The 22,148-nt window shown below is 39.2% G+C and overlaps 3 protein-coding genes across 4 annotated transcripts in view; 1 reads left to right on the top strand and 2 right to left on the bottom strand.

The window, feature by feature from the left end:
• Nucleotides 1–22,148, top strand: part of LOC134748337 (bifunctional glutamate/proline--tRNA ligase) — an 88,055-nt gene that overhangs the window by 35,833 nt on the left and 30,074 nt on the right. The window lies entirely within an intron of this gene.
• Nucleotides 7,493–8,826, bottom strand: LOC134748367 (allergen Tha p 1-like). Its single transcript, XM_063683152.1, has 2 exons — nucleotides 8,620–8,826; nucleotides 7,493–8,041 (listed from the first exon to the last, which is right to left on the bottom strand). The coding sequence occupies exons 1-2, from the start codon at nucleotides 8,795–8,797 to the stop codon at nucleotides 7,860–7,862; spliced, it is 360 nt and encodes a 119-aa protein (XP_063539222.1). The 5' UTR covers nucleotides 8,798–8,826; the 3' UTR covers nucleotides 7,493–7,859.
• On the bottom strand, nucleotides 12,582–20,980 carry LOC134748351 (uncharacterized). 2 transcript variants are annotated; one of them, XM_063683129.1, is made up of 4 exons: nucleotides 20,602–20,896; nucleotides 18,029–18,407; nucleotides 16,189–16,344; nucleotides 12,611–13,910 (listed from the first exon to the last, which is right to left on the bottom strand). In XM_063683129.1, exons 2-4 carry the CDS (start codon nucleotides 18,383–18,385, stop codon nucleotides 13,134–13,136), a joined length of 1,290 nt encoding a protein of 429 aa, XP_063539199.1. In that variant the 5' UTR covers nucleotides 18,386–18,407; nucleotides 20,602–20,896; the 3' UTR covers nucleotides 12,611–13,133. The 2 variants fall into 2 exon arrangements, with proteins under 2 accessions (XP_063539200.1, XP_063539199.1); XM_063683130.1 differs by lacking the exon at nucleotides 16,189–16,344 and having other exon boundaries at nucleotides 12,582–13,910; nucleotides 20,602–20,980.

Here is a 22,148-nt window from a genome sequence, read left to right as displayed (position 1 = left end):
AGGCTGTCAATTTCGTAGGTAATCCGCATCTGTCGGGTCTATCCTGTCCTGTGTTGGCTGCCACAATAGTTCGCTTTGCCGAAAAGTCGTGTGTTGCCCGCCGACGCCTGACATCTTGGGGTTGCGATTTTGCGAGTAATCTCTTGTCGCCTCGTAATAAATAGTATTATTTTGGTCGCTGATGATGATGGCACACAAAATTAATAGCACTTAACAAGCAACACTGGCACGAATCCCGGCACCTCAGTATCACCAGACACAAATGACACAATAAATATATTAGGTAATATAAAATACACCAACACCGTCAATAGACACCACTAAAACCCGTACGTAATTAATTGCTAAAATTTGATATCATATAAATAACTGCTCAAACACCTATAACATTGTTCCATGGACCTTGTGCTTGCCCGCGGCATTCTTTTCTCCTGACTGATTTATTATATCTCGTAAGATTATTCGCTCGTGTCGTCTACGTCAACACTAAGAAATAGTCAGTTTCAACATAGTAGTTTTAAGCTGGTAAAAACAGCACTACAAATATTATCCATACTTATGCACCAAACCAAACACTGTCATCGGTAGTTATGTTTTCGCACAAATAAAAAACACAAAGACACTGACACTGTCATAAACAAATCACTAATGTCCGGGAATGCTAACAAAAAAACCTGTTGGACCAATTGTGCAATGTGTCGATCTGCCTTTTTTATGGTTATTTGGTCAACAGATGTGTTTAAGGGAAGTGCATTGTTTTTGTCTACGACTCGGCCTCTGTTGTAAAGCTGCATATTGCACCACAATTTAAAAGTCGTTTCCCATAATTCAACGCACCCCAGGCGACGTCTGAGCCCCAGATGGCCGAAGCTATAGTCTAGGCGAAGCTAGATGCAAGTTAGTAGGTATTTTAATCCAATAAAACCAATTTCAAATATCTGTCTAATGACCTAATTAAGCCGAACACGAACCATTAAGATGTCACTACAGAGTTAGATGAAACTAGGTATTTAACTGAGATAGACTATGAGAACTGCGATCGTTTCGATACCTATTTAATACAATATAATCACGCTATTAGACAACGCTGTCTCGTAGATGGTAGGATGGTATCTACTCTTCGGGGGACTGTTGTAGTTTTGGCTCGACTAACAATGGAATATCTTGGGATGTTAATACTGGGGCTAAGAAACGTATCAAGGACCGATCTCACCAATTTGTCCGTCGTGTAGGCGGAGCCGGCAGCAGTACCGCGCCTCAGCGATGGGCCGCAGAGCTGATACATGGCGCAGACAAGGGCCACACGCACTTGACTCAATTCACTCATGGATACACATAAATATTATTTGACCGCGTTTCACTATTAGGGATATTTATGAACAGCGTCCCGAGAGTCTGTGTCGCGTCGCGTAAAGGAACTTGAACCGACGGTCGGCCAGTTGTCGCATGTGGCGTTAACGCGGGCTCTATTGTTTTGTCTGGGATTTTACAACCGGGAAAGAACAAAAGGGCTCCCAAACGTGCGTCCGTCTCCCACGGCGTGTCAGACGAGACTCCCTAGTAATTTCAGAATACTAATTTGTTTAATATTTTTTGTACCACGACGATGACAAACAAGTGTACAGCTAGCCTGATAGTAATCGAACACCTGAGCTTATGGACGCTAGCAACTCTAGAGGTGTAAGGCACGTTGCTGCCCCTTTAATATCTATCTTTAATATCTATTGTACTATATTATTACGTTTACGTTTTAATTTTTGATACAATTTCACATTTATATTGAATTGTAAATTTCAAAAGTCGCCATGATAAGATCTAGACAAAGCCAAGTTCAAAAGAAGAGAACTAGCAACGCAGCGGCCGTTTATTTATATTTCTCGAACCATATGGAGCCACTTAAGCCACTTTTAACCCCTGCGTACTTAGAGGATATTAACCAAGCGGAGTAGCCATTAACAGGCGTTCCCCTCTGTCGAAAATAGGCGGCCAATGGTCATACACTATGTATGGACTGACGTTTATATGACATGGCTATTTTTACGTTACCTATACATTTGACGTGCCCCTCCCCCGCAAAAATCGGCACTGTTTTGAACAGAAAATTAAGGACATCACGTCTCCGTTTGGTTATATCCTCCAAGCCTGCTTAACCCAACATATAAATCAAATAAATAAATAAATAAATATTTGGGAACAACCTTACACAGATCGACCTAGCCCCAAACTAAGCAAAGCTTGTACATACGATGGGTGTATATACATATGTATATAGATAAATACATATAGACCGCGGGCCAGGAACAGATTTCCATGACCAATCGCCTCCCGGGCGAAAACTCGTATAGTGGTTAACGGCTATGTATGATGAACCCTCGTGAACGTCAGCTGCCGCTCCGTTGGTGGGTTGAGGAATGGCAGCAAATAAAGTCTATAAAAAAAAATTTGTCGTCGCCTCCCGCTTGATACTTTGTCAGATGATAGTTTAGATGCTATTGTGAATAAACAAAATCGTCAGCCGATTGTATCGCTGTGGAAAGACCGTCAGCTGGTCACATGAACATGTAAAAAAGAAAATTCTTTTTAGGCATCGGCGTCATCTCCTCCCGTTTGATACTTTGTCAGATGATAGTTTAGATGCTATTGTTAATAAAACAAATCGTCAGCCGGTTGTATCGCGGTGGAAAGACCGTGTTACGCGTTTCGGAAGCTGCCATTTCTCAACCCACCAACGGAGCGGCAGCTGACGTTCACGAGGGTTCATCATACATAGCCGTTAACCGCTATACGAGTTTTCGCCCGGGAGGCGATGACTGACGAAATTTGCGCCTGGCTCGCGGTCCACATGACTCAGGAACAAATATCAGTGTTCATCACACAAATAGATGCCCTTACCGGGATTCGAACCCGGGACCATCGGCTTAATAGGCAGGGCCACTACCCACTAGGCCAGACCGGTCGTCACGATGATATTTGGTTTAATTAGTTTTACTACTTACTAGCTAAGTCAATTCCTGAACTTTATTTACAGCCCAAGTGAACTAGAACTTGGCACTCATATAGATATCAATTCTTTTGCCGGCGAAGTCAACAACGACAACGACCCATTCTTAATGTTGAACTTGGCTCTCATTTCAAATTTATGTTTTTGATGGGATATATACATAACAGGACGTAAAATATGCTTCGCAAATGCCATATCACAAATTTTGGTTCTGTAAATTAAATATTAGCTAGATGTCTGTAAAAATACTTACCATCACAACACAACCTATGCTTAGAGCTTTCAGTCTTTAACTCTTTACCCAGAATACTATAAAGACGTACACTTTTCGCATTTTCACACACGGAACATTATAGTAAAGTTATTAAGAAAGTTTTAAAAAGATTGAATAATTCCTTTTTGCCCAATTGACCGCACATTAAGGAAGCGTCCAGGACTGAAGAACGACTGATTTCGGCGACAACTGCGACAAGTCAACGTTTTCATCTCATAACAATGATTTTGGCTCACTCAAGTGTACCGGGCGAAGCGCGCTCTCGGATTACGTATAATTGTTTCCGATAATAAGGTCACGTTACACTGGTGCACTCAGAACAAGTTGCCTGCGCTCGCCCAACCAATCAAGGCATGTCGATCGCAGATGGTGGGGGCAAAAAAAGGTTAGTCAGGTTAATGTAAGCCCCGATAATGAGAAATTGATAACAAAAGGGTCCTTATGCTTTAAGTCAAGTACAATAAGGTCCTTTTCATCAGAAATTCCGATAGGAAGAGGTCCTTATTACACATTTATCAGTTGAAAACATAGCTTAATACCCTGTCAATCCTAGAATTGTGTCAAATTTTTGTTTTTTTTAATGCCCTGGATGCCAGCCCTTTAACCTTTTCGATGCCGTGTCAAACACAAAAGCTGTCGCTCGGACGCCACGTCATCACCTAAGTGTCAAAACTGAAATTGAACTTTATGCACATGCACGTAGGTCTATGTTGCGCTGTGGTCTGTGACGGATTAATCAGTCTTTGGCGTTGGACCTGCTGTGCCGATATATCCAGCATTGGCGTCCAAGAGGTTAAGCCAAATCTCATAGAAAAAGGGGCAAGCTATGATGGCGCCATCTCTGCAAACCTTTGACCGTTGCCAACCCCAATTGCTGGTAAAAAACAATGCAATTTCACGTGCAGCCAATTCTATACCAGGATACGGAACCGGTCTCCGGAACCCTACAGTGAGCATGGCCCGACATGCTCTTGGCCGGTTTTTTAGGGTTCCGTACCCAAAGGGTAAAAACGGGACCCTATTACTAAGACTCCTCTGTCCGCCTGTCTGTCTGTCACCAGCTTGTATCTCATGAACCGTGTTAGCTTGACAGTTGAAATTTTCACAGATGATGTATTTCTGTTGCCGCTATAACAACAAATACTAAAAACCGGCCAACAGCAAAAAAATCACGTTTGTTGTATGGGAGCCCCATTTAAATATTTATATTATTCTGTTTTTAGTATTTGTTGTTATAGCGGCAACAGAAATACATCATCTGTGAAAATTTCAACTGTCTAGCTATCACGGTTCATGAGATACAGCCTGGTGATAGATAAACAGACGGACAGACGGACTGCGGAGTCTTAGTAATAGGGTCCCGTTTTTACCCTTTGGGTACGGAACCCTAAAAAGTACAGAACCCTCGGTGGGCGAGTCCGACTCGCACTTGTCCGGTATTTTTTTTAATGTTTCATCAGCAGGTCGCTAAGCTTGCTTATTCTAAACTAAATTTTTAATTTATGATGAAATTGATGAATAATTACGAAAAACGACGTTTTCTTAAATCGTCTATTTTTTATCTTTTTGTTAATTTTAACAGCCTGTAGCTCCTAAAGTATTGATAGTGGAGTAAAAATAAACATAACTAAATTTGTAGGTTTTTTTGGGGTACCTTTACGGTACGTGTAGGGGTACACGTAAAGTTAGATTTTTTGACACTTCAACTGTGTCATTACTCTCATTAGATAGGTCTTTCAAGACTGGGGTGTTCAAAACAACTTTCTGATAGTTATTCTTTTCGGTAGTAACCGCTCTGAAATAAAAAAATGTCCTTTCCCCTCTAACTTTTAATGGGTTCAAAAAATATGCAAAACCCTACTATAACTATATTATAACTACGAAACCCTACACTGAGCATGACCCGACATGCTCTTGGCCGGTTTTGAACTTTATCGTGTCGACGTAATGATCGTAGTCCATGGGGTGTTTGCCTGCCCGCTTTACATGCACATTGGGCCAACGTTGGACAATAACGGCGGTTAAAACGCTAGTCTGCAACCGCCCTTAGGGACGCAGCTATACGCGGTACGGGGGTAGAACGGGATTGTTCCCTCTAACACATAATTAACTGCGTCCCGTAAATTGACCAACGTTGGCCCAATGCAAGCCCAATGTGTATATAACTTCCTTTACAAACCTCAATTAAAAGAATAAAACCTACATATAACATAAGAACCTACGTCAAAGAACGAAATACTAGGAAGCTAACTAGAATTTTGACTGTGACAGAATGTCAATTACTTGATCAACAGAAAAGTTATATTTCTGTGTTACCTTTCCTGTAGAAATATATTATAGTGTTTTATAATGCCAGTCGACTGCCAAAGATTTACCTCAGGCGGTAAGGGGAATTTAGGAATGTTTATAGAAAGAAACCCTCATGTTTGCGCAGCCGGCCTACCATCGGCTCAACCAGATTGTAAAATGGCAGATTGTATGCAGCATTACCTCTTAAAAGAAGAAGCAGATGCTTTAATTCAGGATGCGATACATCCACCAAAACCTCCGCGACCACTGCCTCCTTTACGCAAACCCTTCCCCCAGGATTATAGAAATGCCGCGTTTTTTACCGAAGTCAGAGAAGTAATGTTTTCGAAAAAGGACACGAAGTACCAATCCCTAGCCGAGGATTTCAAATCCACCGTATATGCTTCCTATTGGAAACCTCTTGGCCAAAGCAGGGATCCTAATCCTATGCTGCCAGGAGGTTTCGATAAAAATACAACTTTCGGAAAGAAAACAGATCAATATGTGTCGTTATACGATGTAGTCATGCCCAAGGTTCCTTTACCAGACAAGACCCCGCCTTTCAAACAAGCTGGTATTCAAAAGAAACGCAATTATTGTGAACCATTCAACCCCGACGCGTATTTCGGTGGCAATACTGGACTCAATAAGACTGGATTATACGCAAAGAAATGCCTGACTGATGACAATGTAGAAAATGGTATCACTGCCGCCGTAGTTACAAGTGGCTATGAAAACTATTTAAACGCTACCCATCCACGGGTAGGAAAGGCCCCTTACGATAACATAAAAGAAGTACCAGAAGGCAGCAGCTTTGGTGCTCCATCCGGAACCCAAAAACCCTCCGTGGAATCTTTCACTTCCTGTAACCTGTACCCAGAAAAAGAATACATCAAGAAATGCTTTGCTCATCTCAATTGTGTAAGAAAGGTCTTAGCCAAACTGTTCTTACCGGATTTCTTCGCTAAATTCTACTTACTCCTTAAACACCTGGATACAGAAAAGTCTGGATGGCTGTCAAAAGATATCGTTTACGAACAGTGCCTTATAAAGAGGATCAAATTCGATTCTTTCTTAATCGAAACTCTACTAGCATTGTGGAAAGCTTTCGACGGATCCCGAATAGAGTATAAGACATTCGTCCACGTGATAAATTATAGAGAACCGTCGCCAGAGATCCCGAAAATACCTGACATACCACACAATTGCCTAAACTACCAATCGACATACATGGCGTTGAGCGAGCCAAAATGTCCTGAAGTAAGCCCAATGGCGGGCACTCCATCCGGGCGATATTTCGACTGCGACTATCCAATAACACCGGAAAATTGCTGCAAGGCGGATAGATCTACTCTTCCGCAAGAATCTGACGCTAAGTCCTGCTTGAACCCAAGCGTCTTTACCAAGTTTAACGTCAGCCACCGTGACATGTACGCTAAAAGAGAACCTCAACTGGTTAGAAAAGTATTTGAGAAGAGCGGGGAACGGTTTACAGATGACACATTTGAGAAAATTTGGCAAGAAGCTATGAAACAACATTCTGAGGGATGGGTGTGTTTTGAAACGTTCAGGCGCGCATTGATTAAGCATCAAAATATAAAATAGGTTCTCGTTAAGAACAATGTAGGTGTTACAATGAACTTATTCATAGTTAGCATTATATCGCTGAGTATGATAACTATGAAATTTGATCTAAGGTTTGTGCTACAAGTACAATTTTCGATGACTGATCTGATGTTTTGCAAACAACATGTACTAGGTAGATACCTATTCAGTTGCGTAATAGGCAGGGCAAGCGTAAGTAGATAGGTATTTATAAATGATATTAAGTATTTCTTTCTAGTATCTATTTAGATAAACAGTTTTAGTTTAGATGTTCTGTTTACTTTTAAATAGGAGTTTATATTAATATTAATTAATAAACTATATTATTCTTAATACTTTTTATTATACAATAAAGTATCAGTGAAGGAAGAATATAGAACAGAAATCTTCAAAAACAACGACTCCCAAATAATTATACACAAGTAAAACCCGAATCTTCCACAGCCAGATCAATATCTTGCGCAATATTAGCTGCCACATATAGTCTGGCAAAAAAGAGTAGAAATTAAAAACTGGCAACACTGTAGTGTGGTCCCGTTTTTCTTAGATTGATTTGAAAGGGACGACACTACAGTGTTGTCACTTTTTAATTTCTACTCTTTTGTCCCAGACTGTAAGTTGAAAGGGAGTAGGAAAGCTAAATTGAGCAATAAAATTGATTGTCTAAATCCTGCCTAGCCATAGACAAACTTAGTTCTTCAGGAAGTCTTCGAAAGACTTGTGGTATTTCCCGTTGGGATCGTATTTGGAGACCAGCTGTTTCCATAGGTCAGGGTGTTTCTCCTTGAGCTCCTTGACCAGCTGCTTGCCGACGCTCTTCTGCTTGTCTGTGCACTTGGCGCAACGGGTTGCCAGGGCCTCGGGAAGTTTATCTGTTAATAGAATACATTTTTTTAGGGTTCCGTACCCAAAGGGTAAAAACAGGACCCTATTACTAAGACTCCGCTGTCCGTCTGTCACCAGGCTGTATCTCATGAACCGTGATAGCTAGACAGTTGAAATTTTCACAGATGATGTATTTCTGTTGCCGCTATAACAACAAATACTAAAAACAGAATAATATAAATATTTAAATGGGGCTCCCATACAACAAACGTGTTTGTTTTGCTGTTTTTTTCCGTAATGGTACGGAACCCTTTGTGCGCGAGTCCGACTAGCACTTGGCCGGTTTTTTAGAATCGGCGTACCTATACGCCCTTGACAAACGCTGGTGGGAAAGTGCTCAAGACACGTGGAAGGGTTATAGGGAGGCCTTTACCAAGTAGTGTGGTGGGGCACTCTAGATTCGTAAAGACTTGTAATATGTATTATACATATACTCGTAAATATATAGCATACGCTTACACACTTGCATATCTTGAATAACACAATGGAGTCAATTAACTTTAGACTAATTATTTACAGGTCCTTTAACCATGTAAAAAAAAATTGCAATTCAATCACAACATACCTTTTAGCTGCTTAACTTCCGGAGTGCACGGGCCCTTGTCCACCAAACAATTAGTATAACCCACCAACAACCGCTCGTTTCCCAAGACCTCCGACAGATCTACATCATCATGAGACGAGTCGTATTTAGTCTCCGCGGCAACGTAGGCGATCAAACAGGCTAGCAGTACTGTCTTCATCTTGAATTATTCTCATCTCTTGTTACTGCGATCCCGTATTTATATGCGAGGAACTTGGGTAGGTAATCTAAGTTGAAAAGGACAATGTCGTATGTGGCGGTTACGACTTTGAATTTAGAACACGTTAATTTAACAGACGTAGACCTTATTCAGTTGTAATAAGGTTTACGAATTGGCGTAGTTATTAGATTAGTGGATTCATTATATTTTTATTACCTGTTATATTTTCGATTTATTTGTGACTTTTTATGCCATTCGATTAAATAAATATAGGTAAGTGGATTCATAAGCTTTACAGAGTCGAATTTTGCACAGGGTGAATTTGCCAATGTCGGTTTTTGACTTTCACACGTGAGGAGAATGTTCGGTATTCTTGCGAGGATGTGGTTGGTGGTGGTGTGGTGGCGTAGTAATCTGTTCGCCCATACATTTTTTAGGGTTCCGTACCCAAAGGGTAAAAACGGGACCCTGTTACTAAGACTCCCTGTCCGTCTGTCACAGATGATGTATTTCTGTTGCCGCTATAACAAAAAATACTAAAAACAATAAAATAAATATTTAACTGGGGCTCCCATACAACAAACGTAATTTTTTGCCGTTTTTTGCGTAATGGCACGGAACCCTTCGTGCGCGAGTTCGACTCGCACTGGGCCGGTTTTTCTTTTCGTTTGGCGTTTGTCAATGTATGATTATCATTTTGGCTATGGATGGTATAGAAAGGATGCCAATCTCTTATGACAGAATTGTTGAAAAAGTGACCGCTTTCAGCTTTAAATAATAGTTCCTAATCTCTCCGGTGGCGCTAGTTAGGCTCTGGGACACGAGTATAACATGAACCAACAAATAACCCGACCAAATTACGTAGGTTGTTTTTGGTAGTATTTCGTTGTATGGTGGCATTGGTGGCGCCGCCTAATTACTGTTTTTTGATGGACACTTTTCATACATAGAGATTTGGCTCCTTTATATAGTCTCCATGATTTTGGCTAGGCACCCTGTAAAGACTATGCGTACGTAAACGTTATCGAAACGGAAACGTGGTTCTTCTGTAAACACTACAGATCATCTATAGTTTGTCAAGGGACTGTCTCGTTTCGGGCGTAGACGGAGAAAGTCATACTGTCTTTGACTTGCACTGGTGCTGGCGCCTAGAAGAAGGGGATGTGTAGTTTTTTTCTTCTTATTTACTGAAAAGGTTTGCTTGACCACTATATCTCCATTTCTATCGATTGGAGTGACAGAGATATAATAATGCATCTTCGAAATAGACCATCTGGTTCTCTCTACTAACAATCGATTGAAATAACAATCAAGTTTAGAAGAACGCCGTAAGTGCCAGAAGCGTTGTGGTGGGTTTTCCTATGCTTTACGGAAAGCTATAGGTATTAAGATGATGTATTTACTCGTAGTAATTGTTAGCATATTTATCTAGTAGTAATTGCGCATATTAAATGTGTCGCTGTACTGATCTATTTGTTCGATACATGTCTGCTATGGCATAAGGATATATCTGAGAAATCAGTTTTATCGATGAGCTTTCGAAATGGACTACTTACTTTGTTTTCTGCTGATCTTCATTCGGTAAACTCAAGCAGGCTTGTGATGTGGGTACTCAGACAACTTATGTACATGACTCAGGAACAAATATCTGTGCTTATCACACAAATAAATGCCCTTACCGGGATTCGAACCCACGACCATCTGCTTCATAGGCAGGGTAGACCGGTCGTCAACTACCGGACACTAAAATAATTGTAAACTACCCTCGCTTTAATAAGACCAAATAAGGCGCTTTTCCACGTGAGTGGCTAACAAACATACGGCCCGCCTGGTAAGCTTACCGGAGCTTTATGGATATATATATATATAATTATATATGGGATTTTTACACGACTGCCTAAAACATAACGCTCCTTTTCTAATTTTTATAAATGTGTCGTTTTCAATCAAAAGGTATCACATTGTCGCTTGCCATAAGGACGCTCTGACAGGTTATTCGTTATAGATACAATCTGTGACGTTTTCAATTAAAAGGTACCACATTGTCGCTTGTTGATAAGGTTGATTTCTAATCGAAGCTATATGGAAATAGCGCCTTACTGACAAAGGACAATAAGTACCCTTTTGTTTTGGTTGAAAATGGCACATCTAATTTCGTCCTTATGGTAAGCGACAATGTGGTACCTTTTGATTGAAAATGTCACAAATAATCCCAACATTTACAACGTTTTACGCAGCGTACTACGTAGGCGAACAACACGCGAACGCGAAGCGAATTTTGATACCTATAGAAGTGTCCTACGTGGGCGATCTCGTTGCAAACGCGAACGCCGTGGGCCCGCCGCGCCGCTTCGCTTTGCGTTCGCGAGTTGTTCGCTTACGTACGACGCTGCGTTACACTAACTAGGCATGAAGTGGGTCTACGGCTCTCAAATTACTAAAAAAACGAGTTGCATCTTTTGGCATTCAATCCCAAACAATATACCTACTATGTAGTTCCTTTGACCACATAGTTAAATCAATAATTGCATGTGCGCTGGCGCATTGCGTCTTGATTACCATTATTATATGTCTATATCTGGGTTCCGTATCCAAGGTGTTTCCTCACTTGATATATTTAATCGATAATGACAAGATGAGGACAAGGTGTAAGATGCAAACTATACGAGTAAAGTGGGCGGCTTTGACCTAATTAATACCTATAGTAATTATTCATTGACATTGTTATTATCGTCTACGACCTACGAGACGATATACTACTGTAGTTTCCAGGCTAGATGTGATGTGATGACGTATTGATACAGTTTGTCTGTGACAACCCGAAAGGTTATTTTATGCTGTTTTTAACAAAATAGTAGATTGTACAACAAGGGCATAAAGCGATCCATTTTTACCGCGAGGACCAATATAGTTTATATAGTCGAGGATAAAAATGGACATTTATGCCTGAGTACACTGCTTTTTACTTCGATTGTGAGTAAAATATACATACAAATATATCCAATATTGTAGGTTATTTTACCGTATTTATTCAAGACTAAAGAAAATTGTTCTCGGTTGTGTCGGGGGCGCGGGGCACGTCGGTCGAAGGCGCGCCGGCAGTTTGTATGGCAGATTTTGGACTTTATTGCTAAGTCAGTAAGGGTAATAGATGATTTTATTTTATGCTCTAGAACATAATAAGCAACTTTATGTCGTCTACGCACGACTTAAAGTCGAACTTTACGAGCATGAGAAGTGAAAAATATAATATATACATATTTTTTCACCACACCTCACGGTACCTTAAAAAGGCTCTCTTGATTATTAAAAACTGATGAGAAAGTTGAATTTTATCCACGTGTGTGGCAAAGTAATCAGATATAAATTTTGAGTTGTTTTCTCATGTTAGCCAAGATAGAATTGACTTTTAAGTGATGATTGTGAATGATAAATATTTAATAACGTTCATTTTAATTTGATTTCTAATGTTTTAAAGTTTTCTTCGCGTTCGTGAGGTGAAATTTTTTGTTACATTCGGGAGCAGTTTGTTTAACCCTCGTGCCTTGAAACCCTCGCAACGCTCAATAATGAAGATTCGCTACGCTCGTTCAATCTTGTTATCTTTCGTTCGCTCGGATATCAATATTAGCACGAGGGGTTAAACAACTACTAAGTCTCCTTGTAAAATAAATAACTAGGTATTAATTTAAGAAACATATGTAATGAATAAACATAATTATTACACAATCGTATAATTCCAATGAGGTGTTTTTTCGGTGAAGAGTATTTTGAAAATAAAACCATATTATGTCTAAGTAGTAAGAGGTATAATTTAATAAAGAGACATAATTTGTTTAGGCACGTTCTCTAAATCAACTAGCAAGAATCATGCTTCGAGAAAAAAAAAACTTATTTTTAAACAGGTATGATGAAATCATAGTAATAATATATTTTAAAAATATATTATTTATACATTAATATAATCCGATATAATCCGCGGTAACTAAGAAGGAATTCATGCCACATGGTAATATTTTAGAATCTAAAAACTTATTTTTAGGTAATAAAACGAATAAATATTAAATGTACTGAATATTAAAAAGTCATGTGTTTGGATCAACTTCTTAGCAACATGGAACCTAAACACTTAAACCTAAAACCACGTTTTCATAAACTTTCTACCTTCAATAGTCTTCAGATTTAATGTTAACATTATTCTGAAATACAACTGAGTCCGAAACAACATTCGTATATTCCTCTTGTTCAATTTTAACAACTATTTCATTCGAATCAGCTTGACTGTCTCCCTTTCTCATCAGCCCTTTCATTCTTACAGTGAATTGTATTGACAGTATCAGTAGTGACCATTATATTCTTCACAAGTCTCCCTTTTTATTAAATCCTTACTCAAAATAGTAGAATTTGGCGACCTAGTATAATTATTAATTGTAAATTCAACATTTATATTCTCTTGTTTAATCATTGTTGTAACAGAATGCGTTACATTTGGATTATTCTCACTGTCCATTTGTGTGGTAACTGCAAATTTGTGGAAATCTGGAGTAACAGTAAGAGAATTAGGGGAATATCTAACGTTTTCACATGCATTCATATTAAAACTATCATTTATATTAGTTTTAGGTTTTTCCATTCCAGTCATTGTAGGCGAGTCTGCCTTGTTTCCATTAAGATTGTTGCTCGTTGTGATGTTATCTTTTTCCATTTTAAATAAAACAGGTGAAAATATAGATGGCGCATTCATGTGACTTGGTTCATAATCTATTTCTATACTTTCCGGAGTAAACGTAGGAGAGTATGGCACATTATCATCAATACGTACTGGAGAATAATCCATATTCCCCATTTTGATTAAATCAGGAGTCATTGTAGGAGAGTAAGGTAGATTAATATCAATCATATCATTATTGACATCATCAAGTATTGCATCTATAGATGCAGTTGGGGAATAAGCTTCGGAAAGTGGCTGTAGTATCATAGTGGTGTCAGAGTGTATTGATTTTTTGTCAGTATCGATACTATACGGACTTGGTGTGGGTATATAGTCGATTTTTGACATGGGTGTGCTGGTGTACTCTCGTGCTGGGTAGAAATGGTCGATTTGTTTTTCTCGCTGAAATAAAAAAGAGGTCAATGTGGAGAAGAGTGGCATATAAAATTGTTGGGTCAGGGTTGGGAAGACCGCCCTAGTAGTCCTCAGAGACAGATGGAAAGGAAGAGCTTCGCTCCTTCTGCTCTACCGACCTTCTGTAACTAACCTAGTGTAACATTTATAGAGTCTGCATTGTGGCAGTGGTATACACTCAATTTTTCGACCGCGCTCGGCTAGCCGCGACTGCCCTCAGCAGTAATTGAGGTTCAGTTTAGAAATGAAGGTGTCTCGCATAAGTGAGGGACATATTGTGTGTAGCTGTCAAACATCAGTTTTGAAATAAAATGAAATATTTTTAGGTTTCCGTACCTCAAAAGGAAAAAAACGTCTCGTCTGTCACAGCCTATTTTCTCCGAAACTATTGGACCAATTAAGTTGAAATTTGGTATACATACATATATATATATACATCCACACACATATACACACATACACGCACATGTATATTTACATATATATTTGATTTGTGACCCAAAGACGGGCATGTAACGTAAACAAATGAATTTTAAACATGGGGCCAGTTTTGGGGGGTAAATGAGAAAGTTAAAAAATAAAGTTTTTCAAACTGTAGTGTTACATATCGAATGAAAGAGCTCATTGTGAGAATCTTAAATATATTTGTTTTATAATTTTAGGATAAACAGTTTAGAAGTTATTCAATAAAATGGACAAAAAATTACCATTCCCCTCCCCCCCTTTATCTCCGAAACTAGTGTCTATTGAAAAAAAAATACACAAAATAGTTATTTACCTATAGATGACAGGAAAACTTAATCGACATGTGCAGTCAAGTGTGAGTCGGACTTAACAACTTAGTTTTTGATCCGATCCCTACGGGTTTTTTAAAGACATTTCACTCACGTTTCACATAAAAAATACATTGTTTAAATCGTGTAATGTACGGAACCCTTGGAACGCGAGTCCGACTCGCACTTGGTTTTTTTTTTTATTTCACGCAACTTATGGCCCATGGATAAATAACTTAAAACTAAATTCAGAAAAAATCTGAACATAAGGCATAAATCGATAAAGAAGGTAGTTATTACTTTTCTTCGACCCAAACTTATTTGTATGGAACCCCGTTTCTTGGTAAACTGACCTTATCATTCAATACCTTATTAACTATGTTGCGAATGTATTGCTCGATGTAAACTTGTGACGTCATTACTACCAGTAGTGGAAAGAAACGAGATCAATGGAAAAATTCTTAAGCCAACTTAAAGCCCCATTTAGACGGTTCAAGAACTTGCATGCGATTCTACATAGACATAGAACATTTTTATTCAACATCACATGAAATGGCAGAGTTAACAGATAGCATAATACATTTTTTACAGATAAACCTTAAATTTAGACTTACAAAACTAATAATTTGAGTTGCACATATCAGAGAGAAATATTCATGAGTGTTAAATAGGAGCTTGCCTCGGCATAATCAGGGGGGTGTCACTGCGCAGTTTAGGTATATTTGGCCGGCGCACCGCCCGGGCAGGTGTATGGCAGTGGGCTGCCGCTCGCGCAAAATTGAAAATACGCAATGGCTTCGAAACCTAAATCGCGATCTAATCTGTATAAAAGATAATGTTCTGTTTACGGATGTCTGAATAAACGGAAGAACAAGGAAGCAGAAAAAACATTTTTTATAAATTCCGGACTATATTGACCGACAAATTTTCAAAGGAATAAGTACTTCTGTGGCATACCTACTTCCGTGAGAATCAGACATACTATCTCCGGCTAAAAATTGTATGTTTACAGAATCAACGTTTGTAATTCCTACATATTTATCTTAAAAATAATAAATCGGTAGGTATAGGTACAAAAACTTGTCAAGTGACAACCCCGTGCCGACACTCGCAGCTCGGTCATAAAACTGCGGCGCGCAAAGAAGATTCACGGTTCGTGCGCGGTTATAAGTTTCAATTTTGCTTGCAGGCGGCGGGCGTAGGTATAATTTTGTACCTAAATCTGGCTTTTGTGAAGGAGTGAATTTTCTGTACGGTAGTACTATTAGTTATTCTGTGGCATAATGTTGCAGTGTATTTACTACAACGCTGGTTTTCAGGCAGACCCTTAATACATTATCCCTTACTCGCTGTTAGTCGATTTTCGTTTCATTGCGGTATTTGGTCGAACGACTGAATTCATTGTACTCTGTACCTATAGTTAGCAATGTATCGAATATTGCATGTAAGTTCTTGAATCCATATGGATTATTTATTGATAATTAATTATTTACCTGTTTAGTGCGTTTAATGAGCGTGTCCAATTCCTCAGAGTCACTCGAGAAGCTTCCATTGCTCACGTCTTCGTACGAAATGTTATTACATGGTAACACATCAGTTAAGGCTATAGACGATACCGGGGAGAGACTTTCGTTCGGGTTACGATATTTCTAAAATGTAAGAAATCGAAAATAATTTCAAACATTAGAAAGACAGAGATGTCAATTGCTAAGTAAATCGGGTTAGTCCCACTAGTTACCACCAAGTTTTTTTTCCCAACAAACCGAGTTGGTGGTAACTACTGGGAATTTTTTTCCCAGTAGGCCAAGCACATGATTGACGCGACAGTATCTCGCCGCGAGATAGACTACCCGTCTTTTACTAACTATATGAATTAAAGGGGGATGGGTAGTCTATGTCGCGGCGAGATACTCTCGCGCCAATCATGTGCTAGCCCGGCTGTAGTTAATACCACTGGTAAAAGGTGGAAAAAAAATTCCCATTAGTTACCACTGGTGGTACTGGTAACTAGTGGGAATAACCCAGTAAATCAGACAACAGAAGTGACGACGTTGTAAATTCGAAGAATTCGTATAAAAATAGCAGCTTATCTAGGTGGCGCTAATTACGTAACCGCCACATACACATTAGGGCGTCCGTTAGCTGGCGCGCCAACGGAAGAAAGCATACAACTTGGCATGTAGTTTGTGTAGGTAAGACAAAAAATAAAAGGGGAAGCAACTTGTCAAGTGGGTATTTCCCAATGTTTTCCCCGCTTTTGTGTCCTATTGCAAAACTGCATTTTTTTAGGGTTCCGTACCCAAAGGGTAAAAACGGGACCCTATTACTAAGACTCCGCTGTCCGTCTGTCTGTCTGTCACCAGGCTGTATCTCATGAACCGTGATAGCTAGACAGTTGAAATTTTCACAGATGATGTATTTATGTACCCGCTATAATAGCAAATACTAAAAACAGAATAATATAAATATTTAAATCGGGCTCCCATACAACAAACGTGTTTTTTTTTTGCTGTTTTTTTTCGTAATGGTACGGAAACGGAACCCTTCGTGCGCGAGTACGACTCGCACTTGGCCGTTTTTTTTTATGTGAGCAAACGAGCAGACGAGCCGAGCGAGATGAATTTTTATTTTTATTAGAAAAATGGTTGAAGTTACAACAAGACTGTCATCATCATCTTCCTCGGGTTGTCCCGGCATTTTGCCACGGCTCATGGGAGCCTGGGGTCCGCTTGGCAACTAATCCCAAGAATTGGCGTAGGCACTAGTTTTACGAAAGCGACTGCCATCTCTGACCTTCAAACCCAGAGGGTAAACTAGGCCTTATCGGGATTAGTCCGGTTTCCTCACGATGTTTTCCTTCACAGAAAAGCGACTGGTAAATATCAAATGATTGAAATGATATTTCGTACATACGTTCCAAAAAACTCATTACTACGAGCCGGGGTTTGAACCCGCGACCTCCGGATTCAAAATCGCACTCCCTTACCGCCAGGCCACCAGCGCTTTCGCACGCCTTTACGGCCTGGCCACGCCTTCGCGCGGCGGCGCGGCGGCAGCGGCAGCGGCAGCGGCGAGCGGCGGCCATAGGTGGGAACAAAAGGTCCGATCGCTGTGTCTCGCTCCAAGCTATGGCCGCCGCTCGCCGCTGCCACCGCCGCGCGATGTCGTGGCCGGGCCGTTACCGCTAGGCCACCAGCGTTTCAAAACTGTCAATAAACAATATTATTCTTGATCAAATTATCTACAATAGTTGCGTTTGAAATATGTTACTAGGAGTTACAGATAGATTTTCAGATACTAAATCGTCTGTTTTATTTAACAAATTCAACTTACTCTGCTCAATGTTGACCTGCAACAGTTGGAATTATCAGAACACATATCTCTCAAACATATCGGCAAAATCCGTTGATAATAAGCTTCCTTCTTACACACGTTATAAGCAGACCTCACAATAGACCCTGAACTCTCTTCACATGTGTTTACATTTAAAACACATTTACACTTTTTCTTTTTAATCTTTAACTTCCTGGTGATTAATAGGTTATCCATGTTGTAAATATAAATTTTCCTTTTACATTTTTTCTTAGATTTTTTATGTTTTTCTGGAGTGGATGTTATTGAGATAGTGTCGGGTATGTCGTCGCAGTTGATAATGTTGGAGTCATAATGGAGGTCTGTTTGTTGGTCCATTTGTGCATAGGGCTCTTGAATGCTGGAAAAATAGAGTAGTAGTAGTTAACCATTTTTAGGGTTCCGTACCCAAAGGGTAAAAACGGGACCCTATTACTAAGACTCCGCTGTCCGTCTGTCACCAGGCTGTATCTCATGAACCGTGATAGCTAGACAGTTGAAATTTTCACAGATGATGTATTTCTGTTGCCGCTATAATAACAAATACTAAAAACAGAATAATATAAATATTTAAATGGGGCTCCCATACAACAAACGTGCTTTTTTTGCTGTTTTTTTCCGTAATGGTACGGAACCCTTCGTGCACGAGTCCGACTCACACTTGGCCGGTTTTATTTTGTACAATAAAGTGATTTACTCTCAGATATAAATATACCGTGGATTTACTACTACTACATGTATATAAAAACATTTTTTATTGGAATATCTACTACGGCACCTGGGGGTTAACATACAATAAGCATAAAATAGATAGTGACTGCAAAAGTCGCTGAATATATACATATTATTGGAATCCCAGTAAGGGCATTTATTTGTTTTGTTTATAACAGATATATGTTCGTGAGTTTCTTTTATATAGGTGCTTGTTCAAAGCAAATAACATAATTTTATTGCCTATTTTCTATTAAACTAACTAAATAACATGGCTCAACGACCCAAAGAGGGTCTTGGCCTCCGAAACGAGAGCACTCCACTTTTCCCGATCCTCCTCCGTTTTTTTTTCGATTTAATTGGATTTTCTATTAAGCTATTTTTTTTATTACATGTTTATGATTACTCTGTAAATGAACCCCCATTAAATTATTGATTTTATTACTAACAATATTATGGTCTTATTTACAAAAGTAAAAAAAGTAAATATACTTTTTTTTTATACTACGTCGGTGACAAACAAGCACGCCCGCCTGATGTTAAGTAGTCTCTGTAGCCTATGTACGCCTGCAACTCCAGAGGAGTTACATGCGCGTTGCCGACCCTACCACTCCTCTCCTTCGTTGAGCTCTGGCAACCTTACTCACCGGCAGGAACACAACACTATGAGTAGGGTCTAGTGTTATTTGGCTGCGGTTTTCTGTAAGGTGGAGGTACTTATGTAAATAAGACCCCATGAAAACCAAAGTTCGTCTAACAGTAATATAACTTATGAATAAAAATGCAACCAGAACAATTTTTTTATAGCCATAGGTATTGTTGTATTAAAATACAAGTATTACTGAATTTAGGTATTGATGTAAAATATTTTAGAGCCAGCTATAATTTTTGCTTAAGATTTTATATTTTATGTTGACTATAATTGTATGTATATATTTTTCAAGTACTATTTCAGTGATTGTCTTAATTTTGGATATTTTTCAATGAAATAAAATTTATCTTATCTTATAGATAACAAACAGAACAGTCAGACAAGAATTTAAAAACTTCAAAGTCATTTTACATAGCGTTAACCACTAACACCCTTATTCATAAAACTTTACGGGTTTGATTTAGTTAAATTATCTTTTATCCCTTTCTTACAAATACATGTCAAAATGGCAGATAAAGACAAACGATTCATAGCTAATTCAGGCCAGTAATGCGTTTATGAATAATGTCATAAGTTTCTCCTACTTCCTAAGTCTCCTTTTTAGGGTTCCGTACCCAAAAAAAAACGTAAAAACGGGACCCTATTACTAAGACTCCACTGTCCCTCTGTCTGTCTGTCACCAGGCTGTATCTCATAACCCGTGATAGCTAGACAGTAGAAATTTTCACAGATGATGTATTTCTGTTGCCGCTATTACAACAAATACTAAAAAGTGCGGAACCCTCGGTGCGCGAGTCCGACTCGCACTTGGCCGGTGTTTCTAAAACTGCCTTCAAAGTACCTAAGGCAATTATCACACTGATGCAGGATCCGAATGCGGCGCCCGTGTGATAACTGCCTAAGTCATTGCGTTCACATAACCGCGTGGTGTCAGTTAACCGACAGTGAATACGACACATCGAAATATGATTCCCATAGGCCGAAATTCTTAATGAAGGTTGTTTGTCGGTATTTGAATAGGTATCTTTACCATAACAATAACAGTAAAATAAAACTACATCGTGGCGAGGCTTTTAACTATACTGAATTCATTGCAATCTGTTTTTCTCATGTAATTTACACTCGAAAAGTTTTAGGTGTTATTTTGAAATGGGTTTTTACGACTAATTAACGTAATATTTTTGTAACTTACCTTTGTTTACTTCAGTAAAATTGCAGATAATTTGATATGTATACTTGTATACACGAACAATCTACCCACATTACCTTATTGAACATACAACTTCCCTAGGCCTGCAAGTACCTAATACAATTAAGTAAAACAACACGAAACCATAAGTCACAACTACAGTTTATCGCCCTTTAAGTAGTAATACTAATATTCTATCACAAACATTCATTTTAAAGCTGATTAGAGTTGAAAACATTCATTTCGTAATCCAGATCACTCGGAGAAAAAATCGCGCCGAAATCGCCGAATACCCTTTTTGAAGGATTTTATTTGACAGCCCTCACACTTGACACTTGACTGACTTGAGATGAGATTGCGTATTGTTTCATAGATTTTTTGTATCATTTCATGCACTTGTCACCGTTTTAAAATATGAATGACGGAACTTTTTTAAATTAATAAAATTTAATAGTTTAGGTACAGACCAAAGAGTAAAGTAACCTGCTTATATCTGCCCTCGCGTACACTCAGTAAAATGGGATGCGTCTTTATACTACCGCTTATTAACAACAAATGAAATTATTTTCGGGCTAATCAAGTCTACATGGCCCTTTGTCTTTATGTACCCTTGTTTTTTATGAGGCCATTTGAGAATCGCCGGCATTTTGTTTATGTTTTGATTCATATTTCACGCCGGGTCGGTCACTTAAAGTTATACGCGTAGTACCATGAGCTTACCGCGGCCGGTTACGTTAAAAGCCTGCGTCACTCATTCTCAGTGCATCTCGCTCTTACATCAACGAATACGAATTAGTGTAAGGGAGATGAACTCCAAGTGAGACGGGTGAGTATCTAAGAGGATATAACCAGACGGAGCCGCCACGTCTGTAATTTGCTGTACAAAAAAGTCTGCCAATTTTTGCGGGGGAGGGGAACGTCAAATGTATACGTAACGTCATAATAGCCATGTCAGATAAATGTCAGTCCATACATTGTGTATGACCATTGGCCGACTATTTTCGACGGAGGGGAAAGCCTGCTAATGGCAACTCCGTTTGGTTATAATAATAATAAAACAAATAAATAAAGTTTTATTTTCAGGCAACACGTACAGTAAATAGTACACCCTCCAAAGGTTATATCCTCCAAAGGTAGTGTACACGTTTTAAAGAGTCGAAAACGCATTGTGACACCTCTGGAGTAGCAGGCGTCCATAGTCTACGGTAACAGCTTACTATTAGATAGGGCGTATGCTTGTTTACCACCGCCATGGTATATAAAAATCCGCGAACGAAATAAATACAAAAAAAAGTACATGATTTTGTTTATACTTATTGAGTCGTAGGTACATAGAATTAATAGGAATTAGATGTGGTGCAAGTAAGCAGACGATGTAGCCTATATACCCCGGCCACACACTCGACGAGTGGCATGGGAAGTAGGCAGAGACGTAGTGTGGCCGCGCTACTCGTCATGCCCATCGCTCCCTATTTTGTCGGATTTTTGGCGCGAGTCAAAGGACTGGCAATATGAAGTATGGACCGTCGTGATTCATCGCGCGAGTAGGA

The sequence above is a fragment of the Cydia strobilella genome, chromosome 16 (genome assembly GCF_947568885.1).
Source record: "Cydia strobilella chromosome 16, ilCydStro3.1, whole genome shotgun sequence".
NCBI lineage: Eukaryota > Metazoa > Arthropoda > Insecta > Lepidoptera > Tortricidae > Cydia > Cydia strobilella.
The sequence above is the reverse complement of the archived record's forward strand: the minus strand, read 5'-3'. Positions and strand labels throughout refer to the sequence as shown.

Coding starts and splice junctions, on each gene's coding strand:
- LOC134748367 (XM_063683152.1), bottom strand. CDS start 8,797: ATGAAGACAGTACTGCTAGCCTGTTTGATCGCCTACGTTGCCGCGGAG. Junction 8,042..8,619: donor GGAAGTTAAGCAGCTAAAAG/GTATGTTGTGAT, acceptor TTCTATTAACAG/ATAAACTTCCCGAGGCCCTG.
- LOC134748351 (XM_063683129.1), bottom strand. CDS start 18,385: ATGGACCAACAAACAGACCTCCATTATGACTCCAACATTATCAACTGC. Junction 16,345..18,028: donor GCAGGTCAACATTGAGCAGA/GTAAGTTGAATT, acceptor CTTACATTTTAG/AAATATCGTAACCCGAACGA. Junction 13,911..16,188: donor TCATTAAACGCACTAAACAG/GTAAATAATTAA, acceptor TTTTTATTTCAG/CGAGAAAAACAAATCGACCA.